This window comes from Copidosoma floridanum, unplaced genomic scaffold (genome assembly GCF_036245765.1).
Source record: "Copidosoma floridanum isolate Cflo_tuat_1 unplaced genomic scaffold, Cflo_Japanese_pri ptg000019l, whole genome shotgun sequence".
Classification (NCBI taxonomy): domain Eukaryota; kingdom Metazoa; phylum Arthropoda; class Insecta; order Hymenoptera; family Encyrtidae; genus Copidosoma; species Copidosoma floridanum.
Genome location: NW_028321896.1, coordinates 13,903,656 through 13,921,829, shown reverse-complemented (window position 1 = coordinate 13,921,829; position 18,174 = coordinate 13,903,656). Strand labels below are relative to the sequence as shown.

General features: G+C 33.9%; 3 protein-coding genes across 5 annotated transcripts; 2 read left to right on the top strand and 1 right to left on the bottom strand.

Moving 5' to 3' along the window:
* Positions 1 to 2,673: 2,673 nt before the first annotated feature.
* HPS4 (Hermansky-Pudlak syndrome 4 protein) lies at positions 2,674 to 7,690 on the top strand. The gene is made up of 9 exons (XM_014358412.2): positions 2,674 to 3,011; positions 4,361 to 4,607; positions 4,686 to 4,916; positions 5,011 to 5,105; positions 5,207 to 5,276; positions 5,353 to 5,520; positions 5,606 to 7,012; positions 7,107 to 7,333; positions 7,411 to 7,690. The coding sequence occupies exons 1-9, from the start codon at positions 3,004 to 3,006 to the stop codon at positions 7,583 to 7,585; spliced, it is 2,628 nt and encodes an 875-aa protein (XP_014213898.2). The 5' UTR covers positions 2,674 to 3,003; the 3' UTR covers positions 7,586 to 7,690.
* Positions 7,691 to 11,027: 3,337 nt separating this feature from the next.
* On the top strand, positions 11,028 to 14,069 carry Hpd (4-hydroxyphenylpyruvate dioxygenase). The gene is made up of 11 exons (XM_014357898.2): positions 11,028 to 11,152; positions 11,276 to 11,302; positions 11,408 to 11,470; positions 11,857 to 11,961; positions 12,048 to 12,173; positions 12,286 to 12,375; positions 12,460 to 12,560; positions 12,620 to 12,697; positions 12,788 to 13,022; positions 13,122 to 13,361; positions 13,773 to 14,069. Exons 1-11 carry the CDS (start codon positions 11,150 to 11,152, stop codon positions 13,845 to 13,847), a joined length of 1,143 nt encoding a protein of 380 aa, XP_014213384.2. The 5' UTR covers positions 11,028 to 11,149; the 3' UTR covers positions 13,848 to 14,069.
* Positions 14,070 to 14,188: 119 nt separating this feature from the next.
* Ntf-2 (nuclear transport factor-2) lies at positions 14,189 to 17,260 on the bottom strand. 3 transcript variants are annotated; one of them, XM_089593026.1, is made up of 6 exons: positions 17,205 to 17,260; positions 16,847 to 17,133; positions 16,646 to 16,717; positions 16,106 to 16,204; positions 15,736 to 15,873; positions 14,433 to 14,501 (listed from the first exon to the last, which is right to left on the bottom strand). In XM_089593026.1, exons 2-5 carry the CDS (start codon positions 16,952 to 16,954, stop codon positions 15,760 to 15,762), a joined length of 393 nt encoding a protein of 130 aa, XP_089449152.1. In that variant the 5' UTR covers positions 16,955 to 17,133; positions 17,205 to 17,260; the 3' UTR covers positions 14,433 to 14,501; positions 15,736 to 15,759. The 3 variants fall into 3 exon arrangements, with proteins under 3 accessions (XP_014213415.2, XP_089449152.1, XP_089449151.1); XM_089593025.1 differs by having other exon boundaries at positions 16,847 to 17,242; XM_014357929.2 differs by lacking the exon at positions 15,736 to 15,873 and having other exon boundaries at positions 14,189 to 14,501; positions 16,847 to 17,242.
* Between the last annotated feature and the right edge of the window lie 914 nt (positions 17,261 to 18,174).

Sequence of the window (18,174 nt, the reverse complement as noted above, 5' to 3'; positions counted from 1 at the left end):
TTCGGATTTTCAATCGAAAAGCGCTTCTGAGTGGAATAAGGCTGCCCTACCACTACCGTAGTATTATTACCAGGCTGCCGGGTCAGTAGAGTTAAAACTCTTCTATAAATTACTAAATTACTGATTTAAATGTTAAAATTAAGCATGTTCAAAGTCAATAAAAATCTTAAAATTAAAGAAGAAATGATTAACACAAAATTTCAAGACAGATTTTATTTTTTAATTCGTAAGCTTGTTAATAATGTTAATATCTACGATAAGTAGATGGCGTTGATCTCGTTTTGTATTACTATATTTGAACCAGAGCTTTAGCGCGTAGAGCCATTTAGTCAGTTATAAACCAGCCGCAACTCATGATGAAGCTATAGAATGAAAAAATAACGATATATGTGTTTTTGGCGGCAAGTTAACAATCTATTTTATACCAAAAAATCGACCTCGTATATGTTTGTACTTTTGAAGATAAATTTTCAAGCATAAGATGGATTGTTAACTTGCCGCCAAAAACACATATATCGTTCTTTTTTTATTCTATAGCTTCATCATGAGTTGCGGCTGGTTTATAATTGACCAAATGGCTCTAATCCTGAATGCTCTAATTGAGAATTTTAGGAGCCACTTTTGGCCAAAAAATAAAGACCGCTAGATGGCGCTGATCCAAATAACTATTGCTACTTACAGCAAAGTCACTTTGATAATTATAAACCAGCCGCAAATAATCTTGTTATTAGATAATAGATAGTTAACATTTTGTGTGCTACTTGCGGCAAGTTTCTACATCAAGATTCTACATATCTTATATGGCTCATAAAATCGACAATATTTACAAAATCACAATACTCTTGACCTTTTACCATTAACTCATGTAAGCACAAATTAATCAGTCCATTAAAGAGACAACCGAAGAAAAAAGGCCTGAAAAAGAAGCACAGTCACACGAAAAGTCTCATACAAGAATGGAGCATTGGATCTCACTTGATCAGAGAAGGTTGGGTTCTTTGTTTACTTATAACACTTAAAATTTACATCTCTGTGATAAATGTATTTTTCAATTAGTGAGATCCGATGCTCCATTCCTAGGAGACTCTTCGTGTGGCTACTTCTTTTTAAGACCTTTTTTCTTCAGTTGTCTCTTTTCGACTGATTAATTTACGTGTATATTTGATCGTGATTTACGATTTCTGTAACACAAATTTTGTTATGTACATATTATGTAAGTTAACTGTTTATTGGAAATCTAAAGTTGAAGGGCTGTTCTTTCATTAGTTAATGGTAAAAGGTCAAGAGTATTGTAATTTTATAAATATTGTCGATTTTATGAGCCATATAAGATAAGTAGAATATTGATAGTTTTGGAGGTCGATTTTAAGGTAAAAGATAAATTTTAAACTTGCCGCAAGTAGCACAAAAAATTTTAACTTTTTATTATCTATCTATAAGATTCGTTGCGGCTGGCTTATAACTAATAAAGTGACTTTACTGTAAGTAGCAATAAGCAATAGCAATAATTATTTTAGATCAGCGCCATCTAGCGGTCTTTATTTTTTGGCCAAAAGTGGCTCCTAAAATTCTCAATCAGAGCATTCAGGATTAGAGCCATTTGGTCAATTATAAACCAGCCGCAACTCATGATGAAGCTATAGAATAAAAAAAGAACGATATATGTGTTTTTGGCGGCAAGTTAACAATCTATCTTATGCTTGAAAATTTATCTTCAAAAGTATAAACACATACGAGGTCGATTTTTTGGTATAAAATAGATTGTTAACTTGCCGCTAAAAACACATATATCGTTATTTTTTCATTTTATAGCTTCGTCATGAGTTGCGGCTGGTTTATAACTGATTAAAAAGCTCTACGCGCTAAAGCTCTGGTTCAAAAGTTTAGGGCCACTTTTTAGTTCAAAAATTCGCAACGCTAGATAGCGCTGATTAAAATAATTATTACTTCTTATATTAGAGCCATTTAGTCAATTATAAACCAGCCGCAACTAATGTTATAGATAGATAATTAAAAGTTGACGTGGTTTGTGCTGTTTGCGGCAAGTTTACAATTTATTTTAAACCAAAAGTCTACCTCCAAAAATATAGATATTCATATGGTTTAATAAAATCGACCATATGGCATTACTTAGTAGTAATTACTTTAATTAATTACTACACATAACTTCACGTACATCTTACAAGTCAACTCTACCTTGAATTAAACTGGCGCTACAGCTATATATATATATATATATATTTCGTAATCTGGCCAGTTAAAACAGCAGACGACGTGAAAGTCAAGAAAAAAAAGTGAAGATTTCATCGCTGTTGACTGTCATCTGCTATTTTAACTGGCCAGATTACGGAACAGAGCGCCAGTTAATTCAAGGTAGTTGACTTACCGACCTGATGGTAACGTAGAGTGCTACCCATGGTGCACCATCACTTGCTGGTGACGATTGCGGAAAACACCCAGATACTTAGCAGACGCTTTTCATTTGATGTTTTTTACTATATATATATATATAAATTTATTTTGACGTTTTGTAGTTGATATGAAAGTTAAATGCATCAAAATATCGAATGCATGGATTTCATCTTATATGTATACATTCAGAGCAGAGCGTTGCTCGAGAAGAATAAGATTACAAGACGCGATGAGAATATAATATCGACATTACTTACTTATGTAACGCAAAAAATAGTACCGTGTTTTTTCGCCTTTACTAATAAGTATAAGGTAGCAAAGAGTCCTTGATGCACAGCCAAGTGAATAAGACGTGCGTGTGTCTCGTCCGGTTGACATAATAATAGTAGCTTCGGCTTTTTATCCAAATGTTTATATTATATCCTCAAAAATAAAGTCTTCGTCGTGCACTGCAGTTCTGTATTTTCTTGAAATACATTTCTACTTATACTTAATAGTGCAACATCAGACATTTGACAGCAATAAGTCGTCGTCCTCGACGTAAACAACACACATTCTGCAAACGAGAACAGCGATATATCACACACGATCATGGCAAAGTACGGAAGTCTTCGCTAATTGCGTAATCGCATTTTATCTATAATTTTATTAAAAACCATGCCGCTCTTGTTAGAAAAGATAACGATACTCTTGAGAGTTTATGAGATATACCATTTGAGTGTACGTATTTAATGCATATTCAAGTGTTACACTGACGGAAAAGAGCGTCTACTTACAGGCTAGACACTCTTATTTTAGATTATGTTATTTCAGTTGTCTTCAGTAGCTCATAACGATAATGAGATGTACCTACTATGTTGCTTTCTTTTCACATTATAATTAGTCTTGGTTCACTGCTGTTGTTTGAATGTCCTTTTTTAACCGACTGATTATTTCGTCAAGATAATGACGATTGTAAGATTGCGTGAGTTTTTTACCCACGTCGATTTCGTGTATTGTTCTGTTCTGGCTGTCATTCCTGGTACACGTTATTATAATATTCAAGATTACTAATCTTAAATATTTTTCATCGACATGCTAAAAGTATGAACACTTTGCTTGCAGCTTCTAATATCAATTTTTTTTTTAACTCATTAGTTTTGTTTGGTAAATATTTCAACTAAGCAGAAATCAATTCCATTTACACTATCTAGCTTGTCAGTTTTATTTATGCTCTAATTTTGCAACAACGCAACTTGGCTTTGTTTTTCATTGCAAGATATGAAGAGAGTTGACAAAATCAAGCTGCTGGAGAAACTTGAATACTCGTACATTAAATGAAAATACCTACATCGTGACGTTAAATTTAAATTTATTAAATATAGTTAACAAAACGTACAAGTCTTTTAATTATTTATTCAATGGAAAGTAGCAGTATATGTAGTTCAATGATCTTGATATTTTTTATATTCTTGTCTATTGTATCTCAATTCAAGCAATTCTTACTTCAACAAACTTAAACGTCAGTGAAAAAACGAAAATACATGTAAACATTGCTAGCACAGAGTAGCTCAAGAGATTACATCAAATATTCTTATCAGTGTACTAAGCCTTATCAGTATTGACGATTGTTGATTGGTCATTCCTGAACCCCACTTTAATTGTTGGCTACTTTTCACGTAAATCACAAACTGATTAATTGTTTGACGCAAGTTGTATTTTATTTTCTATATAAGTACTTAAATAATGTTAGAATCGATAAAATTGGATCGATTTATGTTTGTTTGTATTTTATTATTGATTGCTACAAACAATTCAGGTGAATTCAGTCAAAATAACTACTAACACATTTTAAGAATATGTACTGTGAAGCAATATTTTGTTTAATATAATAAAATTTCATTTATTTATATACACTTAGGTAAACAGTATATATTAAACTACGTCATGTTGTGTATTATTTTTCCAGAGAAATGATGATAGTTTTCGTCTATGACACCACAATGTGTTGTAAAGATGAAGATGATCCAGTTTTAGATCCAGCTGATGCTGTTATATATTTTCACCCAGCCTGGGTTTCACCGACACAGAGATTAGCCTTGGCTGGTCAATTGATGGGCGTCAATCAGTTTTTGTCCACATCATTTTCATCTCCATCCATAATATCGTTGCAAGGAGGCAAATTCGTTCTCAAAAAATTTGGATCTTATATACTTGTAAGTCTATGTAAATTTTGTTTCCCTATTATCATGAACAAAAGAAAAAAAAAATTAGTTTATTGAACTAATTTTCAGGCAGTGGGTACTGATAGAAATATACAAGACTGGATTTTGGAGCGACGCGCGGACGTTTTGGAATCGCTTCTCAAATTCTTCCACTGTGATTTCGAGACGATCTTGTCATCTCTCAATAACGAAAGAAATAAATTTACCGAAAAGTTGTATCAGATATTTGAAACGTATCTGCCGATATTGCAGTATAGTGCCAGCCTTTTCTCCAATCTTCCAATGCTAAAGCTTCCAAGGGTACATTCTATCATTTTTTTTTTTTTTTTTTTCTTGATTTACATACGATTATGCATCCATGTAGCTAATGTCAACTCTATCTATTTCATTCTAGAATGCAAGCAATGTGTTTTTAGGAGCCATGCAAGTTCTTCAATTTTGCCAGGAAACAAATGGTATTGTTGGTGGCGCATTGTTTTATAATAACAAGTGAGTATTTTACTATTTTTTTTGTCTATATCGCAATGACTGTTAGAATAAACAAATTATTCATTAAAAACTGCGTAACACCGTCATTACAACGTTTTCAGAGTTCTTGCATCACAATTAAGTCCTGAAATGACTAAACAACTAGTCATCACAGATCCTTATAGAATCAAGGTTGGCAGTTGTATTATATAAATTTTAATCAGCATTGGAAGTAATGTTGTGTAATTTTTACAAAACAACTTTTCAGGTCCCAGCTGATAACGTACCGACAAATTTTCACTTACCAGTAGGAGTGCAATTATTTCGCGTTTTTGTTAAACAACAAGAATTCTCAAAATTAATTCAAGAAGCAAACCTTGAACGTGGCTACAGTTCATCTGTCGACGTAGCACATAAAAAATCCATTCATAAAAAAGTAATATTTTCATTATATTTTCATTATAATATATTTTTTTTATATATCAAGTTATGAGAAATCGCCATTATGCATTTTTCAATAGAATCCAAAACCCGGCACGAAAGATCAGCCAGTTTCAATGATGAAGCGCGATACTTCTCGTATTTTTACTGTGCCTGAAGAAGCTGAATTGGACGCAACGCACTACAACCAGAACAATTGCATACTTCCTTTACATCACAATACCGCGTACAGCTCTCCGGTAAAGCGCAAACAACCAGAATCCAATAACCACGTAAACAAAATAGAACGTCCCAAGTACCAGCATCCGCTAACGCCGAGTGTCTGCTCGACTCCGCTAAAAGATGTAAATCGAGTGCTACATGGTTTTGCGGTGTCGATAGTCGCAGGTAGCGAAGAAGCTGATGCCAAGCTTACTGAGAACCATCAGCCTAGCCAAGACAAAGAAAACGATGCCAGTAGTCGAAACACAGGGCATCAGACAACGGTACAACAACAAAACCTTGATGACATTCCTGATGTTGTGAAAGAAGCATTACGCTGCAAGCGTTTGAATAAATTGCTAAACGCACCACCCAAAGAGAAACTGATGATAAAAGCGAAAGATCGCAACTCTATGAGTCTTACCGATATTACGGAATCGTTAAAGAACAAACTCATGCTTAAGACGTACAGCTTTGGTCTACCGAAACTCAATAGCAGTTTTACCGTAGAGTATGACTCACCTAAAAAACAGAGACATCGGCGTCATTGTAACACTATAACCGATCCCTGTCATCCGGTTTTTCGAAACGACGGCTTACCGGTTTCTCAGTCCCTGTACGATGAATACATTGAAAATCACTATCAGGAATTGAATCAAATATCCCAAACACCTGATTTTAGTTCTGAGACTCGGAAAAACTTTCCACCATTGAAAAATGACGTACCGGTAATAAAAAATGGCAACGGCGAGATTGTCCACAATCGAACCGAGCCAAAGCCAAATTTGACTTTGGATGTTAGATTGCAGGAGAAAAAAAGTAAACAGGAGAACTATCGACGATCTATGAGTCTTCCCCTAAAACCTCTGAATGCTTTGGACAACGATGATCGATGTAAACCAACTTCGGAGTGTAGTGGTATTTTTGAACTGCCACAGCGCAGAAAGCTCGACGGGTTGCAGTTGACGCCACTCATGTCCAAACTGAGTCTTTTAGCTGACGAAAAAACGAGTGGTTTTTGCAGTAGAGAAACTACACCTAGTGAATTTCGAGATATTTCGACGTACTCGTTGGTTAATAATCAGTTGATTAAAACTAAACTGGATTCCGTAAGTAAAGAAGGATTGAGTGACAACGATGACGAGATCGATGAAGACTGGACGACGACGAAGGATGAAGGTAATTATGAGAAGGGCGAACTATTTCTCTGTGGACATCAGAATATGGTGATGTTTTTGCTGATGGAGGAAGGTACTGCCAACGATCCAGAGTTGATACATTATCTCGTAAGTTGTGTAGTTTTTCTTGAAATAAGAAACATTTTCAGTGGTGTATTTTTAGCATCAATTTTTTGTCTAAACCCTTTTTTTTTTTTTTCAGTGGAAAACATGTGTCAGCATTTTGGGCTGTTTAGAAGTAAGCTTGCAGCAGTGTTTAGAGCCACTACCTTCCAATGAAAACAAAGAATTGTATAGTGTGTTGAGTGTAGATTCCGAATGGGATACGATTCATAGATCTGGACTTTGGGGTGTGACAGAGCTCGATGTTGTCTCTTCTCTTCATGATAGATTCAAACGTAACAAGAACCTTACAGACATAGTTGTTAGGTAATTAAAATGCTATAATGTTTAAAATGATGTAAGTTTTAAACGGTAATTTTTTTCAATTTATCTTTTTCTTACAGAACAGATGACACAGTTGTTTATGGAAATCAGTGTGGAAATGTCGAGGTATTTTACCAACAAGCAGTGGCTTCGAGCACAGCTGGTGGTCTTCCAACTCCGGCTGACCTAATGGGAACAGTGCCACTAAAAGCTAAACGCAGACTGGAAAGGGATCACGGTATTATTATACTGTAAACAGGCAACACTTTCGAGGTAAATGTACACCGTATTTTACTGAAATAAAGACGTATTATTAGTCGTCAATTACTGACAAATTTATTTACGCACTCAGTGATAACTCGAAACAATTTGAAATTATTTTCAGTTTTTTTTTTTTTTTTTTTTTTTTTAATAAGTTTGGAATTTTTATTTGTTAAAAATAACTATAGGAATATATGTTTCGTACAACTTTGAATCTGTTAGTAGCATTTTAATAAATCGTGTGGTAGTTTTAATAATACAATCTATACGGAATTTGTTTTAAGCAAACTGATTGTAGTGTCTTTTAAAGTCACGCAATTATAAGTTTTAATAGATTCGTTATGAACTTTGAGGAAAAATTTAATATTAATAGACAAAAAATTGTCCAAGTGAGTTTATAAGTGTATTTTTATAAAAAAATAAATTTTCACTATTAATTAGAGTAAAGATTTTTAAGATTTGAAGAAGTGATGGCTGATATTATTGTTGTTAAAATCACTCTCATTAATAAAAGTATTTGGCTGTTCGTGTTTTTGTAAATTACCAAATATTTAAAAAATAATGTGATGATATCAAATAAGTCATGTGGCAGTTAAAAGTAAAGTGCATAGTGCATATTTGTACTAAAATTTAACATTGCCAAATTTATTACTAAGATAATTCAGTAAACAAGGAGAAAAAAAATTTATAACATTTCATACAATGTGGACCATTATGAGAAAAAAAAAAAAATTTCTTCTGTGATTTATTAAATATAACTTAACTTGCCAAATCAAAACATTCCATATTAATATAAATCTTTTCAAACACCACTTATTGTCAGTGTTTTCACTACGGTAAGAAAAACGCATATTTTGTTATTATGCATACAAGTTGAGAAGCAAACACGTTCTCGTATTCTAAATAATCTACGTGTTAATATACTCACGGTAAACAAGTGCAATATGACTAAAAAATATTTTTGTTAACTCACCGCTTGCCACACGCATTCTCGTTTTATATTTTACCGTTGTATTTGTGAACTATTGTTTTGTATGTCAAAAAACTAAAAATTGTTAATTATTCATTGTCTTTGAAATATTATGTTCTGCTAAAAATCATTGTATAGAAGTAGACTAACTTGTAACATTCTATTGACGTTACCAACTAGAAAGGAGATACTAAATAAACATTAGATAGTAATGCAGAAATCATATCAACGGTCAATTGTATTTAATCATTACAAAAAAAAATTACATGATTTTTTAATGGAAATTGTAAATGATACGTTGAAAAAGAGGGCACATGTTTCATAAGTAAAAAAAAATTTGACTACAAAACAAACGCCAAATGCCTTATTTTATAAATATTTGTAAAATACTTGTAACCATTGAAAACGTTAAATGGCCCACGTATGTCTGGATTAGTTTTTTCAAGGAAATTTCATGTAATTTTTTATATATTAGTTGAAAAAGTTTGAAAAATCGAGAATACATGCGTACAAATATTACTTAATAAATAGTAAACTATGCAGTTGTATTACTTAATTATATAACTGAGCGGTTGATCATTTTTTTTGTATTTTTTAAAACACGAGAAAGCACTGAATTAATTTTCGTATCATTTATTAATCGAAACGAAACGCCAATTATGTTTCGGCTTTTTGCTGTTTTTGTTTTAGCAATCAATTAGTATTAAATATCGCGTACCATAAATTTCTGTGTAAAGTAAATTTTACATCGTAACTGTATCGAGCAAATTCAAGTGCTAGTCTCACTGCTGCAGTTGTCACAAAGTGCGTCATAAACATGTTTTTTTTTCCCTGCCAAGCGAATACGAATCATTTATTGATTATCATCTGTTCGCTTTCGCCATGTACATATATATACGCGTTACAAAGTCCTTCTAGTTATCGAATAAGTATATCCACGACAAAACGTCGTCAATCGTCTGCGAAAATAATATGTTTCGTCCATTTTAGGGAAAGTAAATTGTAAACTTCTCTCTTTTTTAAATTAAAAAAAAAAAAAATTTATTTTCAAACCGCTCAGTATTACGAGCCAAGCTTGCGATTAGTTGCTTTATATATATTCCAGTATTTTGCAAATGGAAAAACAGCACTGCTAGATATTATTATATTGCATGCCATCGATTAGCGTCCAGGATAATTTGCAACGTCCTTTGATTCCATTCCATTTGTATGTACTTACATGTAATTGTAATAAATCGCCTGATGCACTATGATTGCGCCGTCTATTGTTTTACCCTTTAACTCAACATTTAGCGAAAAAAGAAAAAAAAAAAAAATGTCCTTCCCCGTTATTGAGAATTTTCGCAAATTCCACAGTATCTCTCTTTTACAACAGAGAAGTTCATCAAATTAAATACTGAATATCTGCATTATTTTTGACGACTGTGGATCACCACCCAAGCCCAGCCCACGGATAAACTTGGAGAATCCATCGAGCGCTTTTGGGGCAGGTAAAAGTTACAACCGATACGTCTAACAAAGTGAATTCCACGGTAGACACCACGAGCCGAGCGCATATTTAAGCATGGATAAGCATGTGTGATAAATATATTACACCTGCACGAGCAAGCTGGGCGAGCCTCCCAGTTCGACGGGTTGATTATCACCACGCGTGCATATATATATATATATATATGTGTATGTTAATCGAGAATCGCCGAGAGAGACAAACTTGTTGGGCGTGTAATCCGCTGGTAAGCATTTTTATCGAGTCGACAACTGGTTTATTCCCAGGTTTTAATGTTTTGCATCCGTGAACAGTTTCGGGGACTCGATTCGACGCTTCGAGAAGGCTCGGCTTCGACCACAATAATGTCACTCTTTGAATATTGATGGTGATTTTTTGTAAAAAGACAAACTCTCGAGTCACGTGCGAATGTTTGTTTCTTTATTTTTTTTTTCATAAGTTTAGATTCATCACGAAATACCAATTTTATACGTATAGCTTCGGCTCACGATTCAGCGTAAAAAAGATCGAGCTGTTTTAGAAAAATAGAAAATTAATTTTCGAGCCAACAACACGGCCACTTGGAGTGGTAAAGTAACAGCTTATTCGTCTGGCTTGCAAACACTCGGCAGCTTCGTATTTGAAATTTAAAATTCAATAATTATCATTATATAGGTGAGTATAGTATATGTAGCGCGAGTCGAGCCTCCGGAGGGACATAACACACACACACACAGGACGGCAACGCCGTGCCTCCCGGCCATATAGATTTCTTCAAACTGAGGGAAAAAAGTACCATCGAAAGAAAAAAAAAAAAAAAAAAAAAAAAAAAAATGAATAAAAAAAGACGATATTAGTCGATTAATTTATTCGTTCTCGCGAGGACTCGTCGAGGCAGGTAAACAAGCCTCCACAGCTTGGCCAATACCGAGCTTATTTAAACGAGAAATCGGCATCGAGCTGCCGACACTTCACTACGATCACCACTCGCGGCCAGTCTCACTGACATATAAAGCTCTCTTTTCCTTCTTTTTATTCCCTTTTTCCTCTCTATTTTGTTATTTTTTTTTTCACCACTCCGTAGCCGTTTTCACGACGCACAATGGTAATTTTCGGTCTTCATTGCATTGTAAAAATTTATCTCGATATTAAAAAAAATGTGTAATAATTTTTTTCATCAAAGTCTCGCTTTTATTTTTGTTTAATACTCAATTCTACTTATTTGCAGACCACATACACAGACAAAGGGCCCAAGGTAATTTCCAGAAATTAATTTAATACCAAACGGAAGTAATAAACTTAAAAAAAAAAAAATAAATAAATAAATAAAGAGAATTAATTAGTTTCGTGTGATTTTTAGCCAATCGGAGGAAAATTTCTGAGTTTCGATCACATTAGGTTTTGGGTCGGAAATGCAATGCAGGTGAGTGATGGTCAGTTTTATGTACAAAATTTATTTGATCACTTTGACATTGGTAATGTCGAGAATACACGAGACGTTGGCCCGGTATTGAAAAATTTTAGCGTTTCAGTGTCGCAAAGTACTCGTGGGATTATTGACGAAATAGCATCGGTATGGATTGACTTGAAAAAATATACCGAAAAGTTATTCCGTTTGAAAATTTTGGAATAACTTTCAAAGTGAATATATAATTAAACCTTGGGAGAGTTTATAGGTATATCCGGTTGCTCGTTGCCTCAATATTTCATTATACCGTCTATAGGATCCTAGAATATTTTTTTTTTTTTTTTTGTATTAAAAAAAAAAAGCGAGTGATTGAATGACAATGGCCCATTAATTTGACACAGGCGGCTAGTTACTACTGCGCGAGGATGGGGTTCGAGCCCCTGGGCTACCGTGGTCTGGAGACTGGCTCGAGGCGTGCAGCAGCACACGCTGTTAGACAAAATCAGGTAATGATAAAATAAAACATTTATACAATGCCAAGAAAACACAGACTGTACCATGTCTGTACCATGGGCGATTTTAATTTTTCCAGATTGTATTCGTATTTGAGTCAGCCTACGAGCCTGACGACGAGGAAATGGCGGGTCACCTTTCCAAGCACGGCGACGGCGTCCGCGACGTTGCCTTCAACGTCGAGGACATCGACGTCATCCTTAAGGTATTTTTTTTTTTTTTTTTGTTTTTTTGTTTTTTTGTTTTTTTTTTTTTCATCACCGATAGAAACAATCGATTTTTGTGACTCGAGTTGATATATGTATGTTCTTGGACAGGTCGCGAACGACCGAGGCTGCAAAGTCGTGCGAGATTTGTGGGAAGAAAGAGACGAGTACGGCGTTGTCCGCTTTGCAACTGTACAGACTGTACGCGTTTAAACATATTCATCGTATTAATAGCATATCCACGTAGGTACTACATTTTTTTTTTCTTTTTTTTTTTCATCGTAGTATGGGGACACGTTGCACACGTTCGTCGATAGAAGCAAATACAAGGGATTCTTCTTGCCAGGCTTCCAAAAGGCTCGAGACGACGCAATCTCCAAACTTTTGTAAGTCCCAACGATTGCCGATTAAGGTGGGGAACAAAGATTCACAAAGACTTTTTCAGGCCACCCGTTAACTTGAAGTTCATCGATCACGTGGTTGGAAACCAGCCGGACAAGGAAATGGAGCCAGTAGCGAAATGGTAAACGTGTTTACTTTAGGAGCACAATTGGTTTGGAGAGGCGCATCCTCACGGTTAACATGGTCTTATTTTTTGTTTTTTTATTGATAGGTACGAAAAGTACCTGCAGTTTCACAGGTTTTGGTCGGTCGACGACACGCAGCTGCACACCAAGTTTTCGGCGTTGCGCTCGATCGTCATGACGAATTGGGAGGAAACGGTAAAAGTGCCGATAAACGAGCCAGCCCCGGGTATGAGGCGCTCCCAAATACAAGAGTTCGTCGAGTACTACGGCGGCCCCGGCGTTCAGCACATTGCCCTCAACACCAGTGACATCATTACTGCCGTAAGTGTTTCGCCAAAGATACATATATATTTTTACGAGCGAGTTGATCCTTGCTTTTTAACTTAATCGTGACGAGATAACGTTACATGTTTGAAACAGATAACCAATTTGCGCGCAAGAGGAGTCGAGTTTTTGAGCGTACCGGACGCGTATTACGACGCGCTGCGGGAAAAACTCCAGTCCAGTAGAACCAAAGTCCTGGAGGATTTGGAGGTTCTTCAGAAATTGAGGATCCTCATTGATTACGACGAGAACGGTTATTTACTTCAGATATTCACCAAAAACATGCAGGACAGACCGACTCTGTTCATTGAAGTTATTCAGAGAAGAAATCACAATGTACGTAACTTTTGTTTCGAAAAATTATATCAATCTTGTAGTATTTAACAAGGGAATTTGGTATGCATACATCCGATAGTTCATACCTTGCCATTTTTTGCACGTGAGTATGATGCCCTAGAGTAGTACATACAAATCGCTCGCTTTGGATTTTTGGTGTACGTTTTCTCTTTCAACTTTCAATTGAGTCTATTGAATTAATGGCAATCTGCAAATAACGTCTGTATATTCCGTCGTTTTTGAGATTAAATATACATAAGTTTGAAAATAATAAAAAAAAGGTGCAGTCGATAAGGTAGGAACTCTTACTCAGGCACTGGACAAAAAAATCCTGTTTTTGAAAAAAATATGTTTATTAACTTTAAAATTTTTATAAACATAGCACTTTATTAACGTTCCCTTTTATTTCAGGGTTTTGGTGCCGGAAATTTCCAAGCACTGTTCGAAGCCATTGAAATGGAACAAGAAAAGAGAGGCAATTTGTAATTTTTTAGTGAACCTTATGAATATCATTAATAGGACGAACGAGAAGATCAATAAGATCGAGTATTAATTAGAAACCCTACTTGTTTAGGTTACGAAAATTCATTTTAAAAAAGTATTGTAAATAATAAAAAGTATGTTTAAAAAACATTGTTTTCTCGAAAAACCTCGTAATATTTATTATCTGTTATTATTCTGTATTAAGAGAGCCTCTTTCACATAAAATTTTTTTTTACTCGTAAATAATGTCGTTCTTTGTGTAATTATTAGCAAAAATTTATTAGAGTAACGTTATAAGAAACCTTCTAACTAATATAAAAACTTGTTTAAACCAACGAGGCTCGTTCATTATTTAACTTTTTTATTCTTAAATCCTCTTTTCTCTTATACTTAAGCAGTTTTATATAAAAACAGTTGATGCCTGAGTAACGGTAGACATTATGAATACTCAGCGGTGACAAAAAACTTTTTGTTTAAAAATTTATTTTCAATGAAAAATTAGACAATTAAACCTCTTTCTTTAACCACGCCTTCTTACATACACTATTATTGATTGTGGATGCATAGACGAAAAACATCGTGTTGTAAGTAGAACGAAGCTCCTAGTGGCTTAAGCACAAAAGTCTGCATGAAGGCATGTGGTTCATCGTCATCAGTCTGAAACAAGAATTAAAATACATTTTTTTTTTATTTACAATAAATTTTCTTTATAAACGAGTCAGCTTTATTTATCTATACTGGGGTAAACAAGAAAAAAAATACTATTATCAATTTAAATAAATCAAATAAGAAATAAACAAAAATAAGATGAAGTAACTATGTCTTAATAGGTAGCAATTAACAGTTTAACTATGTCTCATCATACAATTTGCTTTCACAAAAACATTTTAGTAATGCAACAAGTTAGTATATTATGAGTAGTTGATTGATAATTTAGACATAAAAGCAGGTTATACCATAATTTCATGCATGTAATCAGCAACTGCAGAACACTAATGGTAAATAATAAGTTTTTCTTATGAAAGTAATGTATTAATAGAAATCAGCTGATATTTTGACAATAGGATTAATTAAGAGTCTGTACAATTTTCAAAATAAATAAAAGTATAGCAGGGTTAATAAAACTAAAAAAAATAGAGGCATTGCCTTATAAAAACTGTAACAAGCAGCATTCCCCGATTTGTTTTGGTGCTCTTTGTTACATCAAAGTGATCAGCTAAGTTCGATAAAACTGCAAAATTTTGAGATGACAAACAAAAAATGCTGAGTGAATTAAGAGGAGCACCTAACTAGTTTCAACTCACTTGTACTCAAAGATAAGACAAAACAGTACAAAATGCAAGAGAATGTTCTAGGGTATTTTCATAACTGGAGAATATTTTAATGGTTTGTGAGTATGGCTGAAGTGAAAACGCGCCTTTGAGAGGCAAGCTAAAAAACAATTTTCGAACTGATATCGTAAGAATGAGAAAGTGACGACAAGTTTCAATCGAAATAACGTAATTTCGACCACTGATATCATTTTCTGACATGATACTCCATGTATAAGATAACAGTTCTTAAATTGTTTAGTGGGAAGAGAGAGGTCTAGATTCCAGTCTTGGATTGAGATTTCTTTTACTTTTCGCGCATGATATTAAAAAAGGCATACAAGTTATTTTACGACGACTTTAAAGGATTTTGCAGAGATTATCATTCGCTTGTCTAAATTGCTTATTTACGTTTGGTCTCCCAAACTTCATATCAACTAAACTGTGGTGGATTAGTTGCACCAAAGCAAGCACATATTTTCAATAATAACAAAAAGTGGAGTTGGTAACAAGTGAAGGGTAAAAACCAAAATAAGCAAGTGTGCAGTGGAGTTGTGCAAAAAAGGAGGTCGGCAGTTTACCACGACCTGAAGATCAGTGGATGCTTATATTGTATCGTGGAGCGAGAGTCGGAAGATGTCGTGCTGCACAAAAAAGCTGGTTCCAATTGGCGCCAAGACAAATGTCTGGATGTACGCGTGTGGTTGATCATCATCCGTCTGCCCAACCATGAATGATCACTGAGTTTTTCGTTATAGTTGTTTATGTAGATTTAAATAGAAGGAATGTCGTTGGACGATTTTTACCATAAATTTTACACGAAAGTTATATGTCCAATCAACAATTGCAAAAAAATTTAACAAGAAAAAGTTTTTTTGTTCAACAAAATTTCTTTCGTTTATAGTTTATATGATTTACTTTATGATGAAAGTATTAAAATTTGGAACTCACCTGCAGCCTTCCTAAAACAGTGATTAGAATACCTCCATCAAACATGGGTTGAGAATCAACTGCTGTTATTATTCTTTGAATTTTTTGGAATCCTAGGTTCTAAAAAAATAACATGTATATTTACACAAGTTTTCGATTGAAACCATGTTTGTTTTTGATCAATCAACTTTTTAAGGCATATAGTCGAATATCTTAGGTTACATTTACATAAAAATTTAGGTTACATTCTAAACATATTTTAAAATAAAAATTTCTTGATCGTTTTATCTGTATTATTTTCTTATTGTATTATATGTATAAAGCTACAATGTTAATTAAAAAAGTGTATTACTCATTATAAATCTAACATTAAAATACATTAAAACCGGCTTGTGATTCAATGTGAGGATCAAAATTCACTTAAGTGAAAATGTACTCATAGTTAAACCAATGGTTTATACATCTAACGATGTATAATAAAAGAAGTTAGCTACACCTAAATACAGTTAAAACCCAGTTATTTTCAGCCACATGATCAACAATTTGAAAGTTTATACTTACATTGAATTTTTCCATGATTCCTGCAGCACCTTGAAACTGTTTTCCCTCAAATGTCATAAACGATAATTCAGCCTGAAATAAATAAAATACGTTGGATGATCAAAGAATCAAGCGAAACGGCAGCCCGAAAATAGATTGAATCCCAGCAAAGTTGGCTGCAATTCACGTGAAGGCGAATTAATATATGAACATCTCACTCACGTTGTACATGTTCACCAGGTTGTGTCGCTGGGTAGAATCATCGAACATTAAGTAATATTGTTCGACAAATTTCTTGCCAATCTCTTCGTACTGGGCATTGAGTGTCATGTTTTTTCAAGCCTTATTAGGTACTTATTTATATTTTACGTATGTAGAAAAAATATATGCTGTTATCAGCTATCACCGGGTGTGCGGCACCTAATATGGTTAGGAGAGTTACTTTCCAGTGTTTTCTTGCTTATTTTCAAAACTGCGGTCGAAGCAATAAACAGCGAGCGATGCAAGTACTTAGAAAATATCTTGGCTATAAAAATAAGGCACAAAAAATAATTAAAACGATGAACAAAGTCCAAAATACCTGCACAAACTGCTACTTCGAAGCAAGCCCAGCCTGCCCGTAAGTACTACTATATATAATATGTAGTTGCAAATCAACGATAAATACTCTTTCTCTCTCTTTCTTATTCTTATGTTTTGCGTATGTTCGTGGTTTGTCTGCGATACTTACTGATGGTAATTTGAAAACTTCTTTTGTTATACTTTTTATTGTTCGTTTAATTTTGCGACTATTAATATCAGCGATATAACGTTTATTAATGTGTAATTTGTAAAAACTAGTATGTTTAGTATCAGCTTGCAAAAAAGAGGCTGATGTTTGAAATATCGACTGATTTTGGATCCGTCGGTAACTCAGTATAGGTCGGTATCGGTTATCGATATAAATAAGTGGTTCGCGATCTTAGCGCCAGGTGTCGCTAGATGCTATGTTTTAAAGAACCACGTTTAAAAACAATAAAATTCGATTTTTGTGTTTCGGGAAAAAATAATTTAAATGCCCATGAGTATAATGCGTCAGACCCTATGAATAGTAATAACACTGTCTTTTTTGAATAAATTTAATTAAAGTAGTACGGAACGAACGAATACAAAAGTTTACATCACACGATTACAAAAAAATGGTATTTAGGTTTATTTTTGGAGATGTTTAACCAACACAGTTACTTTTCTTTAAAGCCTGCGTAAAATTTCGTTTCTAGCTTAAACTTAACAATAGCAAATCGGTAATCTACATTTAACGTACGATTCATCAAATTTTCGAAGTAGATGATGGAATAAAATTGTAATCAAGAGATTCACTGATATTTAAATGCCACGCATCGGTAGTATGTATGTATAACCTACATAACAATTGTTAAGTAATACAAATTTATAATTTCAACGATTTCAGTTATCATACAGACTATTACAAATCACAGGCCTGACCAACATGTAATGATAGTAGTTTTAAAAAATCTGATAAAATCTTTTGAACTATGATGTAACAGAAC

Excerpts from the sequence above, each read along its gene's own strand:
- Hpd (XM_014357898.2), top strand. Across the intron at positions 11,471-11,856 it reads GGGTCGGAAATGCAATGCAG|GCGGCTAGTTACTACTGCGC; the intron begins GTGAGTGATGGT and ends AATTTGACACAG. Across the intron at positions 11,962-12,047 it reads ACGCTGTTAGACAAAATCAG|ATTGTATTCGTATTTGAGTC; the intron begins GTAATGATAAAA and ends TAATTTTTCCAG.
- HPS4 (XM_014358412.2), top strand. Across the intron at positions 4,917-5,010 it reads CAATGCTAAAGCTTCCAAGG|AATGCAAGCAATGTGTTTTT; the intron begins GTACATTCTATC and ends ATTTCATTCTAG. Across the intron at positions 5,521-5,605 it reads AAAAATCCATTCATAAAAAA|AATCCAAAACCCGGCACGAA; the intron begins GTAATATTTTCA and ends ATTTTTCAATAG.
- Ntf-2 (XM_089593026.1), bottom strand. The coding sequence starts at position 16,954 with ATGACACTCAATGCCCAGTACGAAGAGATTGGCAAGAAATTTGTCGAA. Across the intron at positions 16,205-16,645 it reads GAATCATGGAAAAATTCAAT|AACCTAGGATTCCAAAAAAT; the intron begins GTAAGTATAAAC and ends TTATTTTTTTAG. Across the intron at positions 15,874-16,105 it reads CTGTTTTAGGAAGGCTGCAG|ACGGATGATGATCAACCACA; the intron begins GTGAGTTCCAAA and ends ATGGTTGGGCAG.